Below are 23,559 nucleotides of genomic sequence, written 5' to 3' on the forward strand. Positions count from 1 at the left end.
CAACACAAATGAGTTGGGAAGTGTTTTGGGTGCAGTTGGGGATCAGAGTAAATGCTCAGAAAAAAGACCTGAAGAAGATGGAATGAGGTTTTCAGAAGCACTCAGCCTTGACTTGAGTTTGCTCCCATTGACCTCAGTGGGAGCAGAGTTAGGCCAATGCTGACAGCTTGTGAAAATCCACCCTGAGCTGCCAGTGAGACTCGCAGAGGCTGTCAGGAATTCTCTCACCATTGGCCTGGCAATGTTGGCCATGTGAGTGTAGATCAGCCACCTGCATTGTTACTATCATGTCACCTGATCCTGCTCAGAGAAGGTCTAGACCAACAGGTAGTAAAATCACTGGTGGCCAGTCTAACTAATGCTTGTGCTGTTGCTAATACCCATGGAACTGCACTGGAGTTAGATCAATGGTGGGAGAACTCCTTCAGACTCACAGCAGACATGACCCAGCCCAATCTTCGTTTGCATTCGTAGGAGTAAAACATCAGCCTGAGTGGGGCTGGGGCTGAGAAGGAGGGCAGGACAGTAGGTCTCCTTGGTCCTGGCATATGAGGAATTTTGGAACTGCAAGATTCAAAACACAGACAGGCCAAGACTGTAAAGGGGAACTGAAGAAACTCTTGATCTGGGAATTAAGAGCTAAGCCTTTCCTGAGACTTGGAGCCTGGATTTGCTGGAGCTGTGCTTGTCAATCAATCAAAGGATTCTCTGACTGCTACATAGGAGCTGGGGTACTTAAATGTGAAATGGATTACCCTGAAACTTGAGCTGCTGATTTCTCCTTCTAACTAGGTCAGTTATTAAAGGTGACAGCGCCATAACCACCATGGAGATTTGGCTTCTACTAGCAAAGGCAATGCTAGTAACCCTAAGAGGCAGTCTCCAGTTGGCTAGGTACAACATAAAGCCCCCAAGTTGTTAACCAGACAGTCAGTGAATGAGAACAGTGCAGCTCTGTAAGGGACTCTCGTTATTTCAACTTGTGGGAAGCATCTGGGAGTTCCCAAAGTAGCAGGCCCTTGGGAATTTCTTCTCATCAGCAGGGTTTTGTGGCACTGATGAACTTCCTGCAAATTCCACTTGGAGAGACTTAGGTCTCTTATTTTCTTTCACTATCCAGCACTAATTCCTTAACAGCTCTGTGCTGCTGTTTGATCCTTGCTCATCACAGCCATATGCTGAATGATAGCGTGGCACGGAATAAGAAAGCCAAGCCAAATGCACGTGACAAAGAATCCTGAGCTTGGGGGGCCCATATTGGCCAGTCTCACTGTTACGTTTCTTCTGAGGGTCACTTCTTCCACGAGCGTAGGATGTACTGACTTAGAGGCAGGTCTGGTTGGTGAACATCTGACCTCTGAGGGTTTGCAGTGACTCAGATGCTATGGCTTGTGTATGCAAGACAGGCTGTGCATGGGCAACCAGATTTTTCAAAGGGGAAAAACTAGGCCTCCTATGGTAGGGAGGTGGAAAGGGCCTTGGGACAGTGGTTTTGGTCAGGAACAAGTAACAGAGACATGCTGACTCCTCCCTCTCACCCTCCTGGCCTTCTTCTGCCCTATCTCCCCTTCCTGTCTTTTCTCCTTTACTGCATCGGCCAGCCTTGCTGCCTGTATTTAATCGCCTGCTTTCCCTCTCCATGGCTGTGCTGTTTGTAAGCCCACCTTTCCCAGATCTACCACAGGACAGAGCCAGCTTCTGACTCCGGCCAGTTTCACCTCTGGGGAGGGTTGGCTCAGCTTTTGGGGAAGTCAGTGGGAGACCTCAGGGTAAAGTGACGACATGTGATGGCCCTTGTGAAGGATGGGTCTGGAGGCCCACATACACTCAACCAGCCTGCTGTCAGTTTCACCAGCCGGTGGCTCCCCTCAGATGGCCAATCTGGAAAGGAATGACAAGCTGGGAGAAAGCACTGGGATGTGTGTGTGTGTGTGGGGGGGTTTCTCCAAACCTCCAGGGATCTCAAGACAGGCCCTGAAAAGAAGAGCCCTTGCCAGATCTTCAGAGACTTGTGGTGACTTCCCTCTCCTGTTCCTTCACACTCCCCAGCATGGGCAGGGGTGTAGCTGGAGTGCCCTGTCAGTTCTAGGGGACAAAGCAACCACAACAGCTCAGGGGAAGGCAGCGGGAAGTCACATTTGCTTCCAAGTCACTCCAGTCTGGCATTGGTTAGGCATGTGATAAGCAATGACTTCTGCTATTCTGCTCAGCTCTGCTCTTTTAACCTCATCCTAACGAACCACCCCCTCTCCACCCGTCTACTGCAGCATCTTGGACACGTAGGTGTGAATTTGTCTGTACAGCACATAGCACGCTGAGGCTTTGATCTTTGATTGGGGTTCCGAGGGACTATGGTCATATAAATAATCATGTGATCTTAAGGGCCTCCCCTCCAGCCCCTCAAAACTACTATGACCTTTTCTTGTGACTACAGCTAGAGGAAAGTCAGGGAAGGGAAGAAGTTGGTTCCTCAGTGTTGTGCTGAGAGAGTGCTCAAAAACTGGGGAAAAACTCAGTTTACTGAGAAGATCCATTGCTTTTAAAGCAAGCGGGATCGGAAACAAATCAAATCTGCTGCTCTCTTCTCAGGTAGCATTCTCAGGGCCACCAGAGCTTCTCCAGCCTTCTTTCTTCTGCCAAGCACACATGTCTCTTCCTCTTCTGTAGCAAAGGACCCAGAATTGCAGGCACCTGTAATCTCTGAGTTTTAGTGGGTATTAAAGTGTCAGTGAAGAAATCCAAAGGAAATGCTGGGCCTTCTGTTCCTCCGCCTACTGTATTCTTAGGGGCAATCTGGGCAGCAGTGGAATTGCAGTGATCTGGTTTGAAAATGCTCTGACTTGTCATCTTTTTTTTGTGCTCCCACCCCGAGATCATCATTTCTTTTCTAGTTCGGTTTTGTATTAAACTTTGATGTCCATCTTTTGTCTTAGTTACGTGCCCTGTAATCTATTGACACCTGCTGCAAAAATATACTGTTACCTTCTAATCCAGCTGCCTAGTATGCTTAGCAAGAGAGCGGTCAGGAACGGCACTTTTGTTTCTGTGGCAGATATCAAAGCTAATTCTATGCAATACACTCAGAATGTGCTGCCTTTTATTAACCCAGGCAGCTGCACCCTCCTAGTTTGGAGATGAGCAAGGACATGGCTGCCAGGTTCTGCACAGCAACATGCGTGTCATTCTATGCAAATTAGTCCATGAGACAATTTGCATAATTGTTAGTGATTTGCATGAAACCTTGTGGTGTGGATTTAGCATTGGTGAAAGACACTGGCTTCAGAGCCCTGATGAGTGAAGTTCTCTGTTTATCTACAAGGCAGCAGGATGGCAGGCTTCCCCCACACATTGGCCTGCCAGGACACCTTGTCATAATAACATTAGAACAGATATATTGGGTCAGACCAAAGATCTCTCTAGCTCAGTAACCTGTATTCCGACAGTGATGCGTCAGAGGGAGTGAACAGAACAGGGAATCATCAAGTGATCCATCCCCTGTCACTCATTCCCAGCTTTTGGCAAACAGAGGCTAGGGTCACTTCAGAGCATCATTTTGCATCTCTGCCAAGCCTGGCTAATTACCATTGATGGACTTATCTAGTTCTCTTTTAACCCTGTTGTTATAGTCTAGGCCTTCACAACATCCTCTGGCCAAGAGTTCCATAGGTTGATTCTGCGTTGTGTAAAGAAATACTTCCTTTTGTTTGTTTTAAACCTGCTGCCTATTAATTTCATGTAGTGTCCCCTTGTTTTTGAGTTATGAGGAGTAAATAACACTTCCTTATATACTTTCTCCACAGCTGTCATGATTTTATAGACCTGTATCATATCCCCCCTTAGATGTCTCTTTTCTAAGCTGAAAACCCCAGTCTTATTAATTTCTCCTCATATGGAAGCATTTACATACCCCTAATAATTTGTGTTGCTCTTTTTTCTGTACCTTTCTCAATTCCAATATATCTTTTTTTGAGATGAGGCAACCACATCTGCACGCAGTATTCAAGATGTGGGCGTACTAGGGATTTATATAGAGGCAATATGATGTTTTCTGTCTTTTTGTCTATCCCTTTCTTAATGATTCCCAACATTTTGTTTGCTTTTTTGACTGTCACTGCACACTGAGTGGAAGTTTTCAGAGAACTATCCATAATGATTCCAAGATCTCTTTCTTTAGTGGTAACAGCTGATTTAGACCCCATCATTTTATACGTATTGTTGGGATTATGTTTTCCAATGTGCATTACTTTGCACAGTGCTGATCTGGGGGAGGTATTTTCTCTAGGATTCAGAGCAGTAGCTCAGTGCCCAAGACCAATGCAATTGTTGGTGCCTCTGCTTAGTCCACCATGTGTAGTGATTAGTTTGTAACACCTGGAGCTGAGCCCCATGGTGACCACTTATTAGGTGGGAACAATGTATGATCCCTGCTGAGTTGGGTTGGAGTTTGACTACTGACCAAAGGCGAGAGGTTCTACAATGCATTGGCAATGCCCAGCAGCAGCCAGCCCCCATCAACGCTAATGTGATACCTTCAGGACAAAGGCTTCCTTTCTTGAACAATGGGTGTATTTATGCTTGGAGCGGACATAGGCAGAGGCATCCACTGTGAGATGCCCTGGAGAGATTCAACTTCAAACAGCAAAGCAAACTAGAGCCCCCCTCCCCACCTAAGAAATTCCTCCCCACAATCTGACTCAGCAAAGGCTTCCCTGGGGCAGGATTGCTTGCAGGGGGTGGGGGAGTAGATAACTTGTGCCTCTTCTCATATACCCTTTGAGTGCTGAATTAGGGCACCTTATGCAGGCAAAACTCCCTGTGAAGTCAGGGAGGGTCTTCATTGTGTTTTCATCACATGAGCAGGTTCCCATTGTCCGTAGCTGCTCTTCGCACCTGGAGCTAACAGTGAGACTTACAGAAGCTGTTGCTAAGCTGGGGTGAGTGGGGTGAACCAGACAGTAAAGATCTCTTTCTCCTGTTCTTATGCTCCGTACCTAACCAGAGCTCCACCAAGGTATTTAAACATAGTGAGAGATTCAGATCCACGCACGGTATCTAAGGACCATGGAGATGCTGTGAGGGTCTGGAGGAGAATTTCTCTGGCCTGGGTGCCCCGTAGGACTACCATAAGCAGCCTTACACTGCCACCTCACAAACTCCAGTGCAGGAGATAGGCAGGCTAAGACAAGGCAGGTCTACAGCACATTGCACTGTGAGGCTCTTGCTCCAACTTATGTCCAAGGCAGTTTTGGCCTTGGTGGATGCTAAGAATTGGACCCACAATGCAGTAGGCCAGCCTCTCTTGCCTTTCTTTTCCATTGTATTCAATAAAGAGTCATTGGGCAATGTCTGGCCTCTGGTTAAGATTCTTGCCCATGTTTGAAAAGCAGTTCATGCTGGAGCTGTGATTGACCCAAACTAGGGTGAGTTTCAGTGTGATATGAAGTTCAGTTAATGCAGTCAACATGCCGATCTGTGGGAACTTGAAACTACTGTTTTTTATCTCTTCCCATGTGAAAGGAGCTCACAGAGAAATCACGAAGTTCACCACAATCTACCTTGGGCGCCTGTAATTAATGAGAATTAGCAATGATGGGTGAAAGAAATGAACAATGATCTGAATCCTCCCCCAAGCCACAAAAGTACCTTTGTTGGGTGGTAACATTTAATTGCGCAATACAGCCAGCCACAGAGATGCCAGCTAGCAATGCTCAAAGGTGGGAACTTCCCACAAAATAATGGGAGATCAAAGATCCTGTCTTTGCAGTGGAAGTGCAACTGCAAACAAAGGAACCAGGGATGCCAGCTCCCAGGGACCCTGGCATTTCCTAGCGCAGCAAGCAAGCCTGCCAATGCCTGGTGGTGGAGATGGATGAAGCAAGGAAAACAGAAATGTCAGGCACCAGTAGAGAAAGAGTGAGGGGCCTAGGAAGGTGCAACCAATGGAATGTGCTTGTTGGTCTTGGGGAAATAGGGCTTCCTACTGAGCTCTCACTCTCATTACCAAAGGTGGAGACTGAGAAACTTGTGAGGAAAGCAAAGGAACGGCACCAGTGGTTCTAGTAAATGGTACTCTGCTTGGTGGAGGTGTAACACCGATAGACCCCAGTTGGCGGTGGGTGGGATTGAATTTAGAACCTTTGAAGCTTAGTGCATGAGCCTTTACTGCATGAGCTAAAAGCCACATGGCTGATAGCTAAGGCTAGAACAGACTCTTTAATCTTTAAATAGTGTCAGTGCCACTAGAGGGGCCAGAGCACCACACCCAGGAGGTGTGGGGGTTACAGAGGCACCATGCATTAGGTGGGATCTAAAAGCAAATCCCAAGGGCAGGGCTCGCTCCAGGCCACCGCGCGCCAAGCGCGTGCTTGGGGTGGCATGCTGCGGGAGGCGCTCTGCCGGTTGCCAGGAGGGCGGCAGGCAGCTCCGGTGGACCTCCCGCAGTTGTGCCTGCGGAGGGTCCGCTGGTCCCGCGGCTCTGGTGGGGCATCTGCAAGCACGCCTGCGGGAGGTCCACTGGAGCCGCGGGACCGCGAGCGGCAGAGCACCCCCCTCGGCGTGCCACCATGCTTGGGGAGGTGATATTGCTAGAGCCGGTCCTGCCCAAGGGTATATCTCGCTGGTGGTCATTAAAGGTCTATTGTCACCGTTCGAAAGATTGCTTTGCTCAGGTTCCAATTCTGGCACCTACATTCAACAAACTTAAAATTCTGTCCCACCGCACTCCTGATCTCTCAAACGCACACTGAATAGGATACTCTTCCCTTTCCAGCCCAAACTGTAATAGTGCACAACACCCGTACATTAAAGAGCTGACATGTTCCACTCCAGAATGGGTTACTATTCTGTATATGGTAGGTATGAAAAATTACTCTTGTTGCTTCAGTAGCAGGTAAAGTAATCCCAGCACAGCTTGTAAAGCACATTGGAATGAAAGACACTTGTAGAGCTGCAGGTATTGGTACGTATCACTTGTACTTATAAGCCACAGTTAATTTTAGATGCAATTTTCCCCCATTAGATAGACAAGAATATCCACTCCAAGAGACCATGTCACTTACCAGCCTGCTGTTTCCGTTGATCCAGCCTTTGGTCCTATGGGAGCTCTGTGTGTATCAGAGATGAGTTCCACACTTGTGCTTTGACTCCTCTGATGTACTCAGCAGCAGTTGCAATACCAATGTTGTCATTGCAGGCCACAATGGCTCCCAGGGTGCTTTGCACACATCGGTTAATTCAGCCACACATCCAACCCTGTTAGCTAGGTAAATACTGTACCCATTTTACAGGTGAGAACGCTAAGGCACAGAAGAATTACATGGTTTGCCCATGACCACATGGGAAGTCTGTGGCAGAGCTGAGAATTGAACCCAGGTGTCCTAGCTCCTAGTCTTGTGCTTTAAAAAAAAGAACAAACTTCCTTTGGAGACACTTAGCACAACAGCACTGTGATAGCTACAGAACACTTGAGAGCTAGGCAGCTGGTATGCTATGGCCATGGCTTACCATGTTGTTCCTAATCATCTCATTGCTAGCTTGCATTGAATCCACCTGTTTTCTCTCATCTGATATTTAAATTGGAAGCTCTTTGGGGCAAGAGCCACTTGGCATTAGCACAATACAAATGGTCATCCACAATCATCTTCCTGGTGTCTGTCACAGCTTATGGAGTCTCTAGTGACCAGTCTACTTTATTCTACCCTCTCCAATAATAACATACTGCAAAAGACATGACCTAACTGCCTTTGAAGGTGGTGCCGTGGTTCAAGCTTCCTCGCCCATCCTGTCAACATTCTTCTCACGCCCAGTGAGCCCATCCCAGCTAGGCCTTTCTCCACAAACCTGGTGTCTAAAGGTCCCTACAGTCTCTGACCTGGAGTGGACTAAAACCCCGTTAGAAACACTACGGTAACTCCATAGGAAACCAGGCTGAAACAGCTGTCCTACTGCCCCTCTCTCAGGAGCCTTCTGGAAACTCTGTGAGGTCCAATTAAAGTCAATAAGAGTTCAGTGTCTAATTCCCATTTGTCTTGTTGTGTTTTAGCTCTTCTGCTTCAGCTCCTGGCCTGAGCTCAGGGGGTGAAAGGTGCTTGAACATGAGAAGGAGCAGGGAGGGGGCAGGGGACAGGGGATTGCTAGCTATCTGTGCAGCCCCTGAGGCAGATGGAGCACACAGCCTCTCTGCACCAGCTCTCCTTTCAGCTCCAGGTTTCATGTTTCAGCTCTGCCAGTTTGGAAGCACCTGAAGCAGGCAGCATGAGGCAGCTGAAAGAGAGTGAGGCCCCCCAGATGTGAGAAAGAAGGGAAAGAGTGGCAATGCCTTCACGGTGGGCTGATATCACTGTCCTCTCTCACCCTCTTCCTCACAGCCACTGTGCCGAACCACGGCGGCCACCTGGCAGATCAGCCCGGGATGCTTGGAGGGAATGGACAGATGAATCTGCAGATCAACGGGGAAACGTTCTCCGAAGGGGACATGCTGCTCCAGGTACCATATTATATCCTAGCTCTCTACCCTCACAGAGTGAAAAGAGCACTTTTAAACTAAGGAATATCCTGCACTTCAGTTGATGCTGTGCAATGGATGAACGTGCTGTGGCAAAGTCACTACTTTGAATCCTGCATTACTGCTTAGTTGTATGTGCTTGGACATCCCTGTGCCTCCTGTAATCTGCCTCTGAAATGAGTCTAATGTGAGTGTTGTTCCTGAGTGCTGTGAGATTTTTGGGTCTGTCTTCGCTGCAGGGTTAACTTGACCTCTTACCCAGCTGTTGCTCCTGGCCCCCATCCTGTCCACACACAAAGCCCTCTCACCCAAGTGGGGTGGTGCTTTACACCCAAGCTTGCTGGCCTGTGGGCTAGAGGTTGGGGGCAGCTTGCATATGGGCTGATAACCCACCCACTTGGCTAGTGAGGATGCAGGGTAAGTCGCTCCGTGCTGGTTGTCCTCCAGTGCCTTTCCCACAATTCCTCCTGTGTCCCCAGATGGACAGACAAGCTCTCCCACAATTCACTGGGAAAGAATCCCAGAGCAGCTCAGTTACTGCAGCCCAAAGACCCCACGGAAGCCTTAGTGACACACACAAGGAAGTGCAGCACCAGGAAGGATGCAGGAATGCCAGTGTAACTTTGAACCATGGCTACTCCCACCTGGCCCAGGCCAACCTGGGTGCCAATCACCCGAATTAACTTTGCAGTGAAGACATACCCTTAATTAGTCTTGGATGACAGAGGCTACTATATATATCTGATGGATAATCACTGGAGCTGTTAATTAATCGAAGTTAACTCGTGGGATTAACTCAAAAAATTAACTGTGATTAAAAAAAATAAACACGATTAATCACATTGTTAAACAATAGAATACCAATTGAAATTTGGGAAGGTGAGGGGTAGGGGGCGGCGCATGTGAAAAGTGGGTGGGCCAGGCCTGTCCTCTTTCAAAAAGTGGGAGGGGCATGGTCCCTTGGCCCCTGATGTCCTGGCGCCCGTGATGCAGACTCCCTGGGTAGCTCTAGAACTTCGTTCTGCAATGCACCAAGGCTCATCTTCACGGCGACATCCTTACTAGACATCACTGAAGTTCAATGTCTTCTGCCAGCTGATGTCATTGTTGGCCGTTGGGGGGGAAATGCGCAGTGGGGAGTAATGGTGCCATGTCTCTGCCAAAACCAATTTGGCTTCTCACTGTTGCCATTTGAGAGCTGGCCATTTCCCCCCTAGCTTTGTGTGTCTAAACCAAATAACCCACCTCCAGGATTCCTTTGTGATAGAGTCTTGGGAATGAAAACAAGCAGCAAGATGTTATAAAGGAGATCGACTTAGGGCAGATCCCTGCTTCCACACAGCTGCTCATAGCCTTCCTCCAGCTCCTCTTGCTTTGTTTGCTTTCGGTGACCCTCCCAGGGGTGGTTTTTGTCAGCCAAAATTAATACCTTGTCTTATTGCAACTGTCACTAGTGCTGAGCACCCCTCCAAGGGCCTTACATGCCCTGGATCCATCGGGACTGAAGACAAAGGACAAGTCCCAACATGAGAGTAAAAAACACTCTCACATCATGGACTGCTCCTATGTGCAGCATTTCCTCTTCATCCAGGTCAGGCTGGGGAGATCTTGCATGCAACCAGAACAGCGCCCAAGCCTCCCCGTGTGGAGGGTAAGGCCAGGCACAAACAGAATCCAACAGTACCGATGACTGCCCTGGTACCCACAAGTCCAGAACACCAATCAGCATGTGCACCACCCATCTCGCCGGTGCTTCTGCTCCCCCAGATGGGCCGACCCCACAGACACCATGTGGGCCCTCTGTTATTTCCAGACACACACCAGGGATTCTGAGCCTTTCTTACTGATGGAGGAGCTGATCCTTCCATATCCGCAGCCTCCACACCTCTCTGAACCCCCCCCCACCAGTGTCATCCCCACTCTGGAGGACGAACCTCTGCTGCGACTGCCAAAGAAGCCTTGTCCCATTGCTGCATGACAGCTCTCTGGTACCAATGGTCCCCCCATTGCCGGAACCATCTTCGGAGTCCTCATTTTCTGGACTCGTGGGCCAGGCTGCCTTATACCCCAGCATTTGAGCCAGCAGCAGAGGCCTAGTATTGCTGCCTGCAGGGCCAACCACATCCTAGGGATCCTTCTTTTTGGCCATTCTGGGCACTTTGTGATTCCTACCATGGACACCAGGCACCATTACAGGCATCTTATTGATGGTCCCCCATTTGCCCAAGGGCTCCATTGGCCTATGGGGAAGGGACATACATCATTGCCAGCTGAAGCACTCATTCCTCTCCCACGCTCTCTGCTCGAAGACCATCACCAGTACCAGGACTTGCTTCAGAGGGCAGCAGCAGACTTGAGGTTTCCGTTGGAAGAGGTCAAGAATCCACAACAGCAGCTCCTGGACTTTCTCCAACCTCAGGAACCCACCTTGGTGGCTCTATCAATTCTTCAACTGATGCAGGGAGCATGGCACACTCCTGCCTCCTGTGCCCCCACACTGAAGAGGGTGAAGAGGAGGTATTTCATGACTGTTAAAGGAGCAGATTTTCTCTTCACACACCCACTCCCCAGCTCTCTCGTTGTCCACATGGCAGCAGAGCAGGCATGCCAGCACCCACAGAAGTCTACTCCTCCAGATAGGGTGGCACAGAGGATGGACCTGCGAGGCAAAAAAGTGTATTCCTCAGTGAGACTACAGTTCTGGATTGCAAACTACCAGGCTCTGCTAGCTAAGCATGACTTTAATAACAACAGTAGGCTAGCAGAGTTCAAGGACAACCTGCCACCGGACCAACAGCAGCAATTTCAGGCGCTGATAGATGAGGGACAAATGGTGGCCAGGGTGGGCCTCCAGGCTGGTGGAGATTCAGCTGATATGTCTTCTTGCTCTCTAGCCCTCCTGATCATAATGCACTGGGACTCGTGGCTACAATTGTCCGGCTTCCCCAGACAGGTCCAAAATACAATCAAGAACCTCCCCTTTAATGAGCACAAGTTGTTCCACAAGAAGATGGACAAATCCCTTCATTTGCTGAAGGACTCCCGGGCTACTCTATGATCCCTTCATATGTACACCCTGGCCCCAAGACGCAGGCAGCAGAGACCAGCATTCCATCCATGTGAACGCTCTCCTTACCTGGCCTACCACCAATGCCAGCAGGAGGTACCATGTACGCAGCATCGTTCACAGTAGCTGTACCTGCCCACCTTCACCACAATCACTTCTTTGACTCTTTCCTAGCAGCAGCCAAAACCTCTGTTTTGACATGCAGGTTGAGACCTATGAACCTTCCCCCATGCCACCCCCGGCGTCCCATATCGCCTTTGGGAGCCATCTTGCCCTATTCGTCCATAACTGGGGCACGTGGAGAGTTGGGTACTGGAGATCATCCACCACAGATACTCCATAGATTTTCTCTCGTTCTCACCTCATCAGCACTCTGCCCTGGACTTCCCCAGGGGACCCATCCCATGAATACCTTCTCCTACGAGAAGTGGACACTCTGCTTTTCAAGGGGGGCATAGAGCCTGTCCCACCTCAGTACAAGAGAAGAGTCTTCTACTCACTGTACTTGCTCATCCCAAAGGAGGGCGGAGAGTGCTACCCATTCTAGATCTTCAGGTCCTGCACATCTTTACCAGAAAGTCCAAATTGTGTATGGTAACACTGGCATCGATTATTCCCTCCTTCCCCCAGGGAGCCTGATTTGCACCTTTCAATGTGAAGGACACTTACTTCCATGTAGATGTTGTGACAAAGTTCTGCATCTACCTTGGTGGGTCCTGCGCTTATTGGCGGATTTGCTCACCTCACAGATTCACCCTGTGGGTCGGGAAACAGCCCAGAGACCTTCCCCTCTGGTAGAAGCCACAGTCCAGATCATTTCCTCCTGTGTTTGATCAGGAGTTGGAGGTTTGGGGGGAACCTGGGCCCGCCCTCTACTTCAGGTTCCAGCCCAGGGCCGTGTGGACTGCAGCTGTCTAGAGTGCCTCCTGGTACAGATGCGTGACCGCTACAACTCCCTGGGCTACTTCCCCATGGCCTCCTCCCAACACCTTCTTTGTCCTCACCACAGGACCTTCCTCTTGATGTCTGATATCGCTTGTACTTCTCAGTCCTCCAGCAGGATGCCTGCTCACTCTCAGCTTCTTGCACGCCTCTTGCTCCCAGTTCCTCACACACACTTCCTCTCCTCTGGCTCCCCCTGGCCTGACTGGAGTGAGCCCTTTTATAGCATCAGAGAGGCCTTAATTAGAGTCAGGTGCTTAACAGCCTCACCTGACTCTTAGCAGGTTAATTGGAGTCAGGTGTTTTCATTAGCCTGGAGCAGCCCCTGCTCTGGTCACTCAAGGAGCACAAAACTGCTTCTCCAGTGGCCAGTATATCTCCCTTCTACTACTCTGCTGTTCCCAACTGGCCTGGTTCTATCACAATGTTCACCCAGCCCACTGCAAGTTTCTCCATTTTCAGGTAGGACAACAACACTACCAGTTTTGGGTCCTTCCGTCTGGTATATTGACAGCTCCACAAGTGTTCAAAAAGGTTTTCACTGTGGTAACAGCCCAAATGTGCTGCCTTGGCCATTTGTGTACCAGTACCTTAACAACTGGCTCATCCTGGTACTATCGTGCCAGAAAGTAACCTCTGCGATCCTACTGGTATTTTCAGGTATTTGCATCAATGAGGAAAAATCAGTATTGAAAGCTACACAGATGATGCATTTTATCGGCGCATGTTCTGACTCCATCGTGGCGAGAGCTTTCCTTCCAGTAGACTACTTTGCAACACTGACGTCTGTCATCGTGGACCTGCGTCACAGATCCCACACCATGGTCCGCCACTGTCTCTCTCTCAAGCCTTTCCCCCACTCATTCAGTCCTTCCATGTTCAACTGCTCTCCGACAACATGGCAGTAGTGTACATCAACCAGCAGGGTGGCACCAAGTCACCCTCCCTCTGCTTTGAGTCTCTTTGCCTTTGGAACTGGTGCATAAAAACCATATAATGCTTCAAATCATGTATCTCCCAGGCACCTTGAATTCCCTGGCCGATGCACTCAGCAGGACTCTCTACTTCAATCACAAGTGAGAGCTGCATGATGCCATCATGCTACGGTATCTCTTCGAGAACTGGGGTGCCCCTTGGTGGGACCTCTTTGCCACTCATCAGAACTGGAACCTGCCCCCTATTGTTCAAGCAGAGCAATAGGGGAGGACTTGTGAGGCAACAGGCTCCTCCTCCCCTGGACAGAAGACCTCTGCTACACTTTTCCTCCCATTCCCCTCCCGCCACAAGTTCTAGTCAAGATTCTCTGGAACAGCCACTGTGCTACTCGTAGCTCCAATCTGCCCCTGTCAGTTCTGGTTCGCGAACGTGGGCGGTGCATATGAGAGGCTTGGGGAAGCTAAGCCCCCTCCCCCCCCAAAAAAGGCTAGCCATGCGGGGGCAAGAAATGCAGGTTGCAGCGCAGGTCACCGCCCTTTGGAGGCATGACAGCCTGCCGCCTTTGGAGTGCCACCACTGGAAGCTTCTTAGAAGTAGGGGGCATCCAGCCTCTGGATCATGGTCCCATTTGCCCTCTACCCCAAGGCCCCACTCCCACTCTGCCTCTTCCCCCAAGGCCAGCCTCTCACTCCTCTCCATCTGCTGTCCTCCACTTGTTGCTCATCCTTAAAACAGGAAAAAGCGATGGGGCCATGACCCCTTGGCCCCCCACCCGTTCCAGCACCCCTTAGCTGAGTTGCTTCGGCATCAGCATGCGCAGCAGGGGAAGGAGTCCCAGAGCTGGGCCAGGCAGTGTGAGGCTGTGAGTGCTGATGCTGGAGGAATTTAAAATCTAAGTCGCTCAGTACCTTCAGTCTTGCTCCTGCAGTGCTTTCTGCTTTCATATTCAAACCTAACCCTTGGGATGATTTTCTCAGTTTTTGCCCCTCTGTTAATTTCCCTGACTCTCCTGTAATCTTTCATTTCTTAAATCTGTGCTTTGATTTTCTATTTCACTTTCTGTGACCAGTTTCTACGCCTGTCTGGGGGCATTTGGAATCCAGTTCTTCTAGTAAGTACTTTGAAAAGCCACTTGCTGCACTGCATATGAACCCCAGGAAGAATTCAGTATCTCTTGCTTATGCTAACTCGTTCAGTGTTATCAGTCTGAAAACCATTAGCCATCATTGTTTGCCCTGATCATGAAATAAGCTTTCTAACATTATACCTTAGCTATGGCAGTAATTTAAATGTTATTACACAGTATGCATTACAGTCTGAATTTACTTAGATTGTAAGCTCGTTGGGGCAAGGATCATCTTGGGGCAATGATAATATGAATAATAATTAATAAACAGCTGATTATCATCAGGGGCCTCATTTCAGAAAAATTCCTGGGGGCAGTAGAAGTTGTCAGCACGTAGAACATTCTGCTTAACATTATATCCTGAAAGCTGGGGCACTGGGCAGGGGGATAGGGAGACAAAAAGTGGAAGACATAATAGATCATATAGACCTATGAAAAGTGTGGGGATGCCAACTGTCCTCCCTTATCCTATAGCAAATGATGCCACTGCTATCACTGGTGATAGATAGATAGATTTTAAGGCCAGAAGGAACCATCATGATCATCTAGTCTGACTTCCTGCACATTGCAGGCCACAGAATGGGAGATTGCTTACCTGTTACTGGAGGTTCTTGAAATAAACGGTCCCATTTGTATTCTACTGAGAGCCTTGTTCAGTATATCTGGACTGAAAGATCACATCTCATCACACAAGTTCTTGACTTGTAACAGGAGCCAACAAGATATAGATTAGTGCATCTACATTAAAAAAGACTGTGGTGTAGGGAGAAATGCTTCTAAGAGCTGGTCCTGCTGCATTCTAATCAATGGGAGCTTTACAGTTCACTTCAATAGGCATAGGATCAAACTCACATAGTATCGGCCTTTTAATATAGCAACTCTGAGAGCAAAAGTCCTTTGGAACACAGATCAAACGATTTAAGATTAAAACTAGCTCCCATGAAAAGTTTCTGTAACCTGGAAAATCTGACTGGTGATTCACTGTGGAGAGTGCGCAAACAGAACCAGTAGCAGGACGGACTGAAGACAGCACTCCAAACAGTCAGTACCATGAGTTGTTCAATTGAAGCCAATATTGAATCCAGTTGACTGAAAGAGTCTGATTTTTCTTAGCACCCTTGCAAGTGCAAACGTTTAATAACATCAAGAAGCTAAATGCACGTTGTTTACTGGGAAAGCAATCCTTTTGTGTGACTTGAAGCCGTCATTTTTTCCTTGTATGCGTTGGCATTTTTTTAACACCAAAACAAAGCAGTCATTAATTGATCACAATTTACAAGAAACAATTTTCTCTTAGGGTATTATGGATTTTTCTTCCTCTTTTCTTTCCATACAAATAAGGAAGCTATTTTCTTTAGACCAACCAGGAATCCTGCATTCTTTCCCTGGACATAGAGTATTCTGCGTGCTGCTCCTGTTGGAGATTACAAACCAAGGGTGAAAGATTTTTCTCTATTCAAGTTGCAGGTGGCCTGTATGTTACTTGGGTAAAATATATTACAATAAGAAGCAGAGCAATTCCTACATTCGCACACAACTCCTGCTGGCTTCACTGGGACTTTACCGGAGTTAGAACTGAAGGATTTGAGAAGAATGCAGGGTGCTGGTGACCAAGACTTGATATTTTTAGTAGCCGTCTATTTAGGAAGTATGAGCCATTTTACAGATCATTGCCATGCAGGTTCTGTGGATGCAATATTAACAATGACAAAAATGAACATATCACTTTCTGTGGAAGAGAGGCACAATGCAATGACATTGCTCAGTGTCTCTACAGGACATGGCAATATCACATTAGAAGACTGACATCTTTCAATCACTATGGGGGGGCAAAATTCTGGTTTTGTTGAAGTCAATGAGAGATTTGGCATTGATTTCATTAGAACCAGGATTTCACCCTTTGTTTCTAGGAATTTTCGTAAACTGCAAAACAATTCACTCTTTGCTTGTTAACAAACCACAGCAGATTTATTATAGTAATCAATTTTGCAAAAAGACAATCCAGTGCAATTGGTGGGGAGTTTTCACAGATGAGTTTGCAATATATCTGAGCATTGTATAAATGGCAACCAAATATCTCAGTATCTCTGTCTATTTTGATGGGTGTACTCGATGCATGAATATTATTTTACCATAAACACTATCTTCCATATTTTTGGGTCCATTCATCTAATGTGGGGGATTTTTGCTTTGCCATTGAGGAGCTATCAATTTAATTTTTTCCTTTTTAGTATATGCCTTGTATTTAATTGCTGAGTACAGAGCTCAAGGTGATATGAATACAATTAACATAAGCAGTGAGTATTTATACAGATTAGGTCCATGTTAGAAGCTTTATCATCTGCCCATGGAGAGGTAGATAAAAGTGCAGTCTCTTTGCTAGAGCAATTCTCAGCTGAGTGAGTGTCATGTTAGGATATGTTGAAGGACATTGAGAACATTAGCCCCATTTGGCTGGAACCAGGGTGAAATCAGATGTGAACGAACTGTGCTCCCATGTATGAGACAGATGGGAAGCATGCTATTACCTTCTTGAAGTTTTATCAAAGAATTTGCACATTTCTAATAAGAGAGAGAAAGCAACTGCAGGCCCCACAGGTGTAAGGGTAGGATCCCACATAGATTGGAGGCCTCAGAGGCAAGAGGGCACAGGGCAGGGAATACTGGCTCCTATGTGGTTATTTAAGCCTCAGAGGTACCAAGCACTCACCTTCCCTGCTCCCTCAGTCCTTATGTTAAGCCACAGTGGCCAGTGCAAAGCTTTATTAATGTTTATTTATGTACAAATGCCAATATGCACACATTTGGAGATCGCCACCATCTTGGATAGCAGCAGGGATTAAATCAGGGGCCTCTGGAGCTATATGTCTGATTTGCTTGAGCTGGAGCTAAAAAGCTAGGCTCTTCAGTGAAGAGTGGTAGCAGACTCAGACCCTGTATTATTCAGGCACACAGTCACGTGCAGATAGAGCACAGTTCTATTTCCACAAGTATTGATGGTGGCAGTGTTTGCCTGGTGATTTGTGGGGTGGGGATTACCTGGGTGAGTGTGCAGAAACAGTAACCTAACAACAACCTATCTGACCAGCTACCCAATGCGGATGGAGTACTCAGAGCACTAGCTGTGACTGTAAAATGATGAGTCATCCCTGAACTAGAGCCTGATTAAGACACATGCACTGATGAGTCATGCTGTGCTAGGCTCCAGCCAATCTACAAGCCAGGAACTGGCTTGGTAACTCTCAGGGCAGGTATATAAGCCTCACAGCAGCTTAGTCTGCTCAACATCGCTCTAGGGCTTGGAACTATTCCTTGCTTAACAGTGGCAACAACCTTTGCAAGCCCTGCTCCGTCCTAGCTCTCATTCCGGCCTCACTCCAGCCCCGCTCTAGCCTCCTGATTCTGGCTTTGACCCCTGGCTCCAAGCTCTAGGCCTGACCGCCTCCCATCATGGTCTCTGACAGTGGTAAATCATTAGTTCAGGAATGATCCAAAAAAGGTGCATTTGTCAAGTAAATTGGCAACTGGATTGCAGTGAACAATCTCTAAAATAGGCACTGATTCAGCAGAGCTCTTAAGCCTGTGCTTAAAACCCATTGAAGTCAACAACACCTAAGTTAGTGCTTTGCTGAATCAGAGCCCAAAGACCCACCTTTCTTTACAATCCCCCATCATGCCCCTCAATCTGTTTTGTCCCATGGCTATCAGCCCCGGGTGGCCGGTGGTTCAGTTAATACAGGGAGATGGATAATGGAGGCTCGGATAATCCGGGTTCTACTGTATATGTTTTTATTTTTTCATAAAATGTAAAAACTAACAATTCTGTCTAAAAATGCAAATTCCATCTTTTTCTGCGGCAAAGGGATTTCTAGGATCCCAGATAACAAGTTCACACCTAGTCCAGTGGTGTTTTTCTCCATGTCATGAACCTATGCGCATGCACAGAAAAGATTGTTGTCACTCTATAGGACTGGATCTCTTCTTTCTTTCAGGCACTCAATGGATTTGTCATTGCAGTCACAGCAGAGGGTTATGTTTTCTATGTCTCACCTACAGTTCAGGACTACCTGGGATTTCATCAAGTGAGTAGCATTTTTTTCCTGATTTAAGAAAAGGATGGTGTGGTTTAAATGTGATCAGTTGCTAATGTCCATTACTAGCTGAGATGCTGGTTCTTCTCTTGGAAGATCATAAACCTCTATGTTATGAAATCAATTGTATTATCCTGGGATAATGAAAACAAACAGCCACTGTCCTTAATATAATGTTAGCACATGCAGACAGCTGTGTGCATGCACTGTCTTGGCAGACAGCACATACCTGTATCTTTCTGTCTGGGACTTAAATCAAGCTTATTAGCATATGTTATAACATATGGTGGAGGGATGTGTGTTTGTTAAATATGTGAGTTTAATTCAGTGCTCACAAAAGACAGGGTACCAATTGCACTGGGTTGCACAAGACAGAGTACAAGCATTTTCCGGGCAATGTTCCTAAGAGCAATTCTGCCAGTGCTCCTCTATACTGACCTCTGTTCTCACACTTCTGCTGCCCACTCTCCCATCCCCACCTCTGTCAATGTATATCAGGGCTGGTCTACACCACACAGTTCGGTCGACCTAAGGCAGCTTATGCCGACCTAATTATGTCAGTGTCTACACTACAACCTTCCTCCCTCCTCTTGGTGAGCCATGAAGTTGACAAGGCTGCCCAGCTCCCGGAGGAGGAGGAGAAGCCGGGGCAGCTGGACCTCGCTCCCTGGGGCAAGAAGCCCCAGGCAGTTTCCCCCGGCTCTTGGAAGGGAATAGGGAGGGGAGACGCCTTGGTGGCTTTGGACCCAAACCCAAAGGGGAGAGGAGAGGGGGACAGACTGGGTTCTCAGCACCCCACACTGCCCTTCTTAGGTCAGTAGAAGAACACCTGGTGTGGACGTGCACCACCACAGTAATTACTGCAGTGGCTGTAAGATGACCTAATATAGGTTGACTTACATTTCTAGTGTAGACGTACCCTTCATTTTAAGCAGCATTAGTCCTGGGCTTCTGATGAGTAAAGTCAGTAGGAGGAGCAGGAGGTTACCACACTCATTTTCATTGTGACTGAAGCTGGGATTTGAAGCCAGGTCACTCGAGGTGGAAATATAGTTGACTTTTTGTGGTTCTAGAGAGACTAGCTGGTTTGCAAAACAAACAGCCTGAGAAGATTTCCCCTAAAAAGTAACCTGGATTGTGAGATTTGACAGCCTCAGGTGTCCTGAATCAGAATGATTGAAAGGAACCTGGGAAGCATTTTCTGAAACTACTGCACCTTTAATAAAGTAGTGATACAAAAAAAGAATAGGGCCCAATTCTGTAAGGAGCTGAGAACCTTCTGCACCCCCAGTTAACTTACTGAGTAAAGGGTGCTCAGCAGAACCATGCCCCTCTGCAATAATTTTAACAACAACTATACCTACAGCCTTCACTCTGGCCCCTGGTGTGTGTATAGTTTGATGCAGATATAACGAGAGACCAGTGATACTCAGACTGAGGCTTGCTAGCTGCAAGTGGCTCTTTAATGCATCTCCTGCAGCTCTTTGCAGCACATAATATTAAAACACTGTGTGGTTCAATTAATAACCAATCAGGGTGTTATTAACCAATTACATTTGCTAAAATGATAATACTTGGTCAGTCATTCTGTTGTGAGAATAATTATAGACACACACACATGTGTATATATATATATATATTAGGGCTGTTGATTAATCGCAGTTAGCTCACATGATTAACTCATGAAAATTAATCACAATTACAAAAATTAATCGTGATTAATTGCAGTTTTAATTGCACTGTTAAACAATAGAATACCAATTGAAATTTATTAAATATTCTGGATGTTGTTTTACATTTTCATATATATTGTATTCTGTGTTGTAATTGAAATCAAAGTGTATATTATTTTTATTACAAATATTTGCACTGTAAAAATTACAAACAAACGAAATAGTATTTTTCAATTCACCTCATACAAGTAAAGTAGTGCAATCTCTTTATTGTGAAAGTGCAACTTACAAATGTAAATTTTTTTTGTTACATAACTGCACTCAAACACAAAACAAAGTAAAACTTCAGAGCCTACAAGTCCAGTCAGTCCTACTTCTTGTTCAGCCAATCGCTCAGACAAACAAGTTTGTTTACATTTATGGGAGATAATGCTGCCCTCTTCTTATTTACAGTGTCACCAGAAATTGAGAACAGGCATTTGCATGGCACTTTTGTAGCCGACATTGCAAGATATTTATGTGCTAGATATGCTAAACATTCGTATGCCCCTTCATGCTTTGGCCACTATTCCAGAGGACGTGCTTCCATGCTGATGACACTCGTTAAAAAAATGTGTTAATTAAATTTGTGTCTGAATTCCTCGGGGGGGGGGGGTAGTTATATGTCCCCTGCTCTATTTTACCAGCATTCTGCCATATAGTTCATATTATAGCAGTCTCGGATGATGACCCAGCACATGTTCATTTTAAGAACACTTTCACTGCAGATTTCACAAAATGCAAAGATGATACCAATGTGAGATTTCTAAAGATAGCTACAGCACTTGATCCCGAGTTTAAGAATCTGAAGTGCCTTCCAAAATCTGAGAGGGATGAGGTGAGGAGCATGCTGTCAGAAGTCTTAAAAGAGCAACACTGATGCAGAAACTGATGCAGAAATTACAGAACCTGAACCTGAACTACCAAAAAGGAAAATCAACCTTCTGCTGATGGTATCTGACTCAGATAATGAAAATGAATGTGTTGATTCACATTGGTTTGCATTTGTTATTGAGCACTACTAGTCATCAGCACGAACGCATGTCCCCTGGAATGATGGTTGAAGCATTAGGGGCCATATGAATCTTTAGCACATCTGGCACTTAAATATCTTGCAACGCCTACTATAACAGTGCCATGAGAACACCTGTTCTCACTTTCAAGTGATATTGTAAACAAGAAGCTGGCAGCATTATCTCCTGCAAATGTAAACAAAATTCTCTGAGTGATTGGCTGAACAGGCTCTAAAATTTTACATTGTTTTATTTTTGAATACAGGGGGTTTTGTACATAATTCTACATTTGTAAGTTCCACTTTCATGATAAAGATATTGCATTACAGTACTTGTATGAGGTGAATTGAAATATACTATTTCTTTTGTTTTTTTTACAGTGCAAATACTTATCAATAATAAATAGGAAGTGACCACTGTAACACTTTGTATTCTGTGTTGTAACAGAAATCAACATATTTGAAGATGTAGAAAAACATCCAAAAATATTTAAATAAATTATATTCTATTATTGTTTAACAGTGTGATTAATCATGATTACTTTCTTTAATTGCTTGGCAGCCCTAAAACGTATGTGTGTGTGTGTGGGTGACCAGACAGCAATTGTGAATAATCAGGACGGGAGTGGGGGATAATAGGAGACTATATAAGAAAAAGACCCAAAAATCGGGACTAAATATTTCCTTCTTAGGAATATATTGTACTATAGTAAATAAAATGATGATTTCATACTACTGTGGCTCTTTTGGGTAATGATCGCTCTGGAACCCCTGCGGTCTGAGTATCACTGCTATAGAGTTTCCAAGTATGTAATTATAGCATTAAACTGCACTTCACTTGCTGCACATTGTGCCAGATTCATCATTTTCCTGTGCAAAGTGAGTGTGCATGCTTTGCACTGGTGGAAATGATCTAGGCCAGATGTAGGGCACTAGCAAAGCAGGTCTGTTAAGTAAAGACCTTATGTTAATAATGAACATTTGCTGGTGTGTTTGTAGCCCAGCTAATAGGCTTCATGGTGAACTCAGCCATCTCCAGAATTGCACTTAAGGAAGGCAGCATTTCAAATCCAAATGCAGCTTTGTTACCTTTTTACTTACAGAGTGAAATCCTGGCTCATTGAAGTCCGTAACAAAACTCCCATTGACTTCAATGGGCCAGGATTTCCCTCAGGGCATTATTTGAGAAAAACAACATGCTTACGTCATTAAAGATGGTGTTGTAACACACATGCACCAAAGGACAGAAATAAGGGTGTACAAGGAAGCCTTAAAGTTAGAAATTGTATGGAGTATACAAGTATCTTCTCTTTACACAATTCCTTCTTGTGAAAGAGATTTTATTTCCTGGCACAGTATGGTTATAAAAGCACTATCCAAAGGTAACATATTTTTTCCCTGTGTTGGTTTCTGAAATAAACCTTCTGCTTCATCTCATCTGGAAAAAGGCAACAACTCCAGTTGTTTTTTCTTTTTTTCTGTAGTTTGTGAAATGCCCAGAGCTGAAATGTCAGCTCCCATCTTAGTGCCTATTACGTTTCCCAACATAAAAAGAGTTAGACAAATGTTTGTTTGTTAGTGATTCTCTCTCTCTCTCATCCACATACGTACAATCACAAAAAACAATTGTTTTGGGTCAACATTTTTCAAATTTTTCAGGAAATCAATTAAAAAAATATTGTTGTTGGTGAAAATGAAACATTTCATTCGACAAAATAAAAATGTTTTGTTTGGATTCCAACCATTTACAACATTTTTATCATGGTTTTTTTAATGAAAATTTAAGGAACTTTTGAATCCAAAAGTTGAAACCTTTTGTTTAGAAAATGTTGAAACAAAATAATCCATTTTTTTCAGTAATTAATTGAAATCGACATGAATTCACAGAATGTTTCCATGTTGCCGTATCTGCATTTTTCTCTGGAAAAAGTAATTGCAAAAAATGTTGCCAGCTCTGAACACAGTCCCCTCCACAGAACCAAACAATCAACTGTGATTTTATTGACTATTCTTAGCACTAGATGCAGTATATTAACAACCTACCTCACTTCATTTTGTTCTCCAAAGCGTTTCCTTCCTTGATTTGCATTTATGTCAAAAATAGCTATCCGATATCCGTATGTAGCACTTCAGGGGTTGAAGAATGGCACACTTCTACTTCTTCTCTGCC

The 23,559-nt window shown here is 45.9% G+C and overlaps 1 protein-coding gene across 3 annotated transcripts in view; it reads left to right on the plus strand.

Annotated features, from left to right (window-relative positions):
* Positions 1–23,559, plus strand: part of LOC127058919 (aryl hydrocarbon receptor-like) — a 117,277-nt gene that overhangs the window by 70,276 nt on the left and 23,442 nt on the right. For all 3 annotated transcript variants that reach the window (XM_050969391.1, XM_050969392.1, XM_050969393.1), the window contains 2 exons: positions 8,367–8,485; positions 18,567–18,656. In XM_050969391.1, the coding sequence (XP_050825348.1) occupies positions 8,367–8,485; positions 18,567–18,656 (209 nt within the window). The remainder of the gene's footprint in view (positions 1–8,366; positions 8,486–18,566; positions 18,657–23,559) is intronic.

This window comes from Gopherus flavomarginatus, chromosome 10 (assembly GCF_025201925.1).
Source record: "Gopherus flavomarginatus isolate rGopFla2 chromosome 10, rGopFla2.mat.asm, whole genome shotgun sequence".
Taxonomy (NCBI): Eukaryota; Metazoa; Chordata; order Testudines; family Testudinidae; genus Gopherus; species Gopherus flavomarginatus.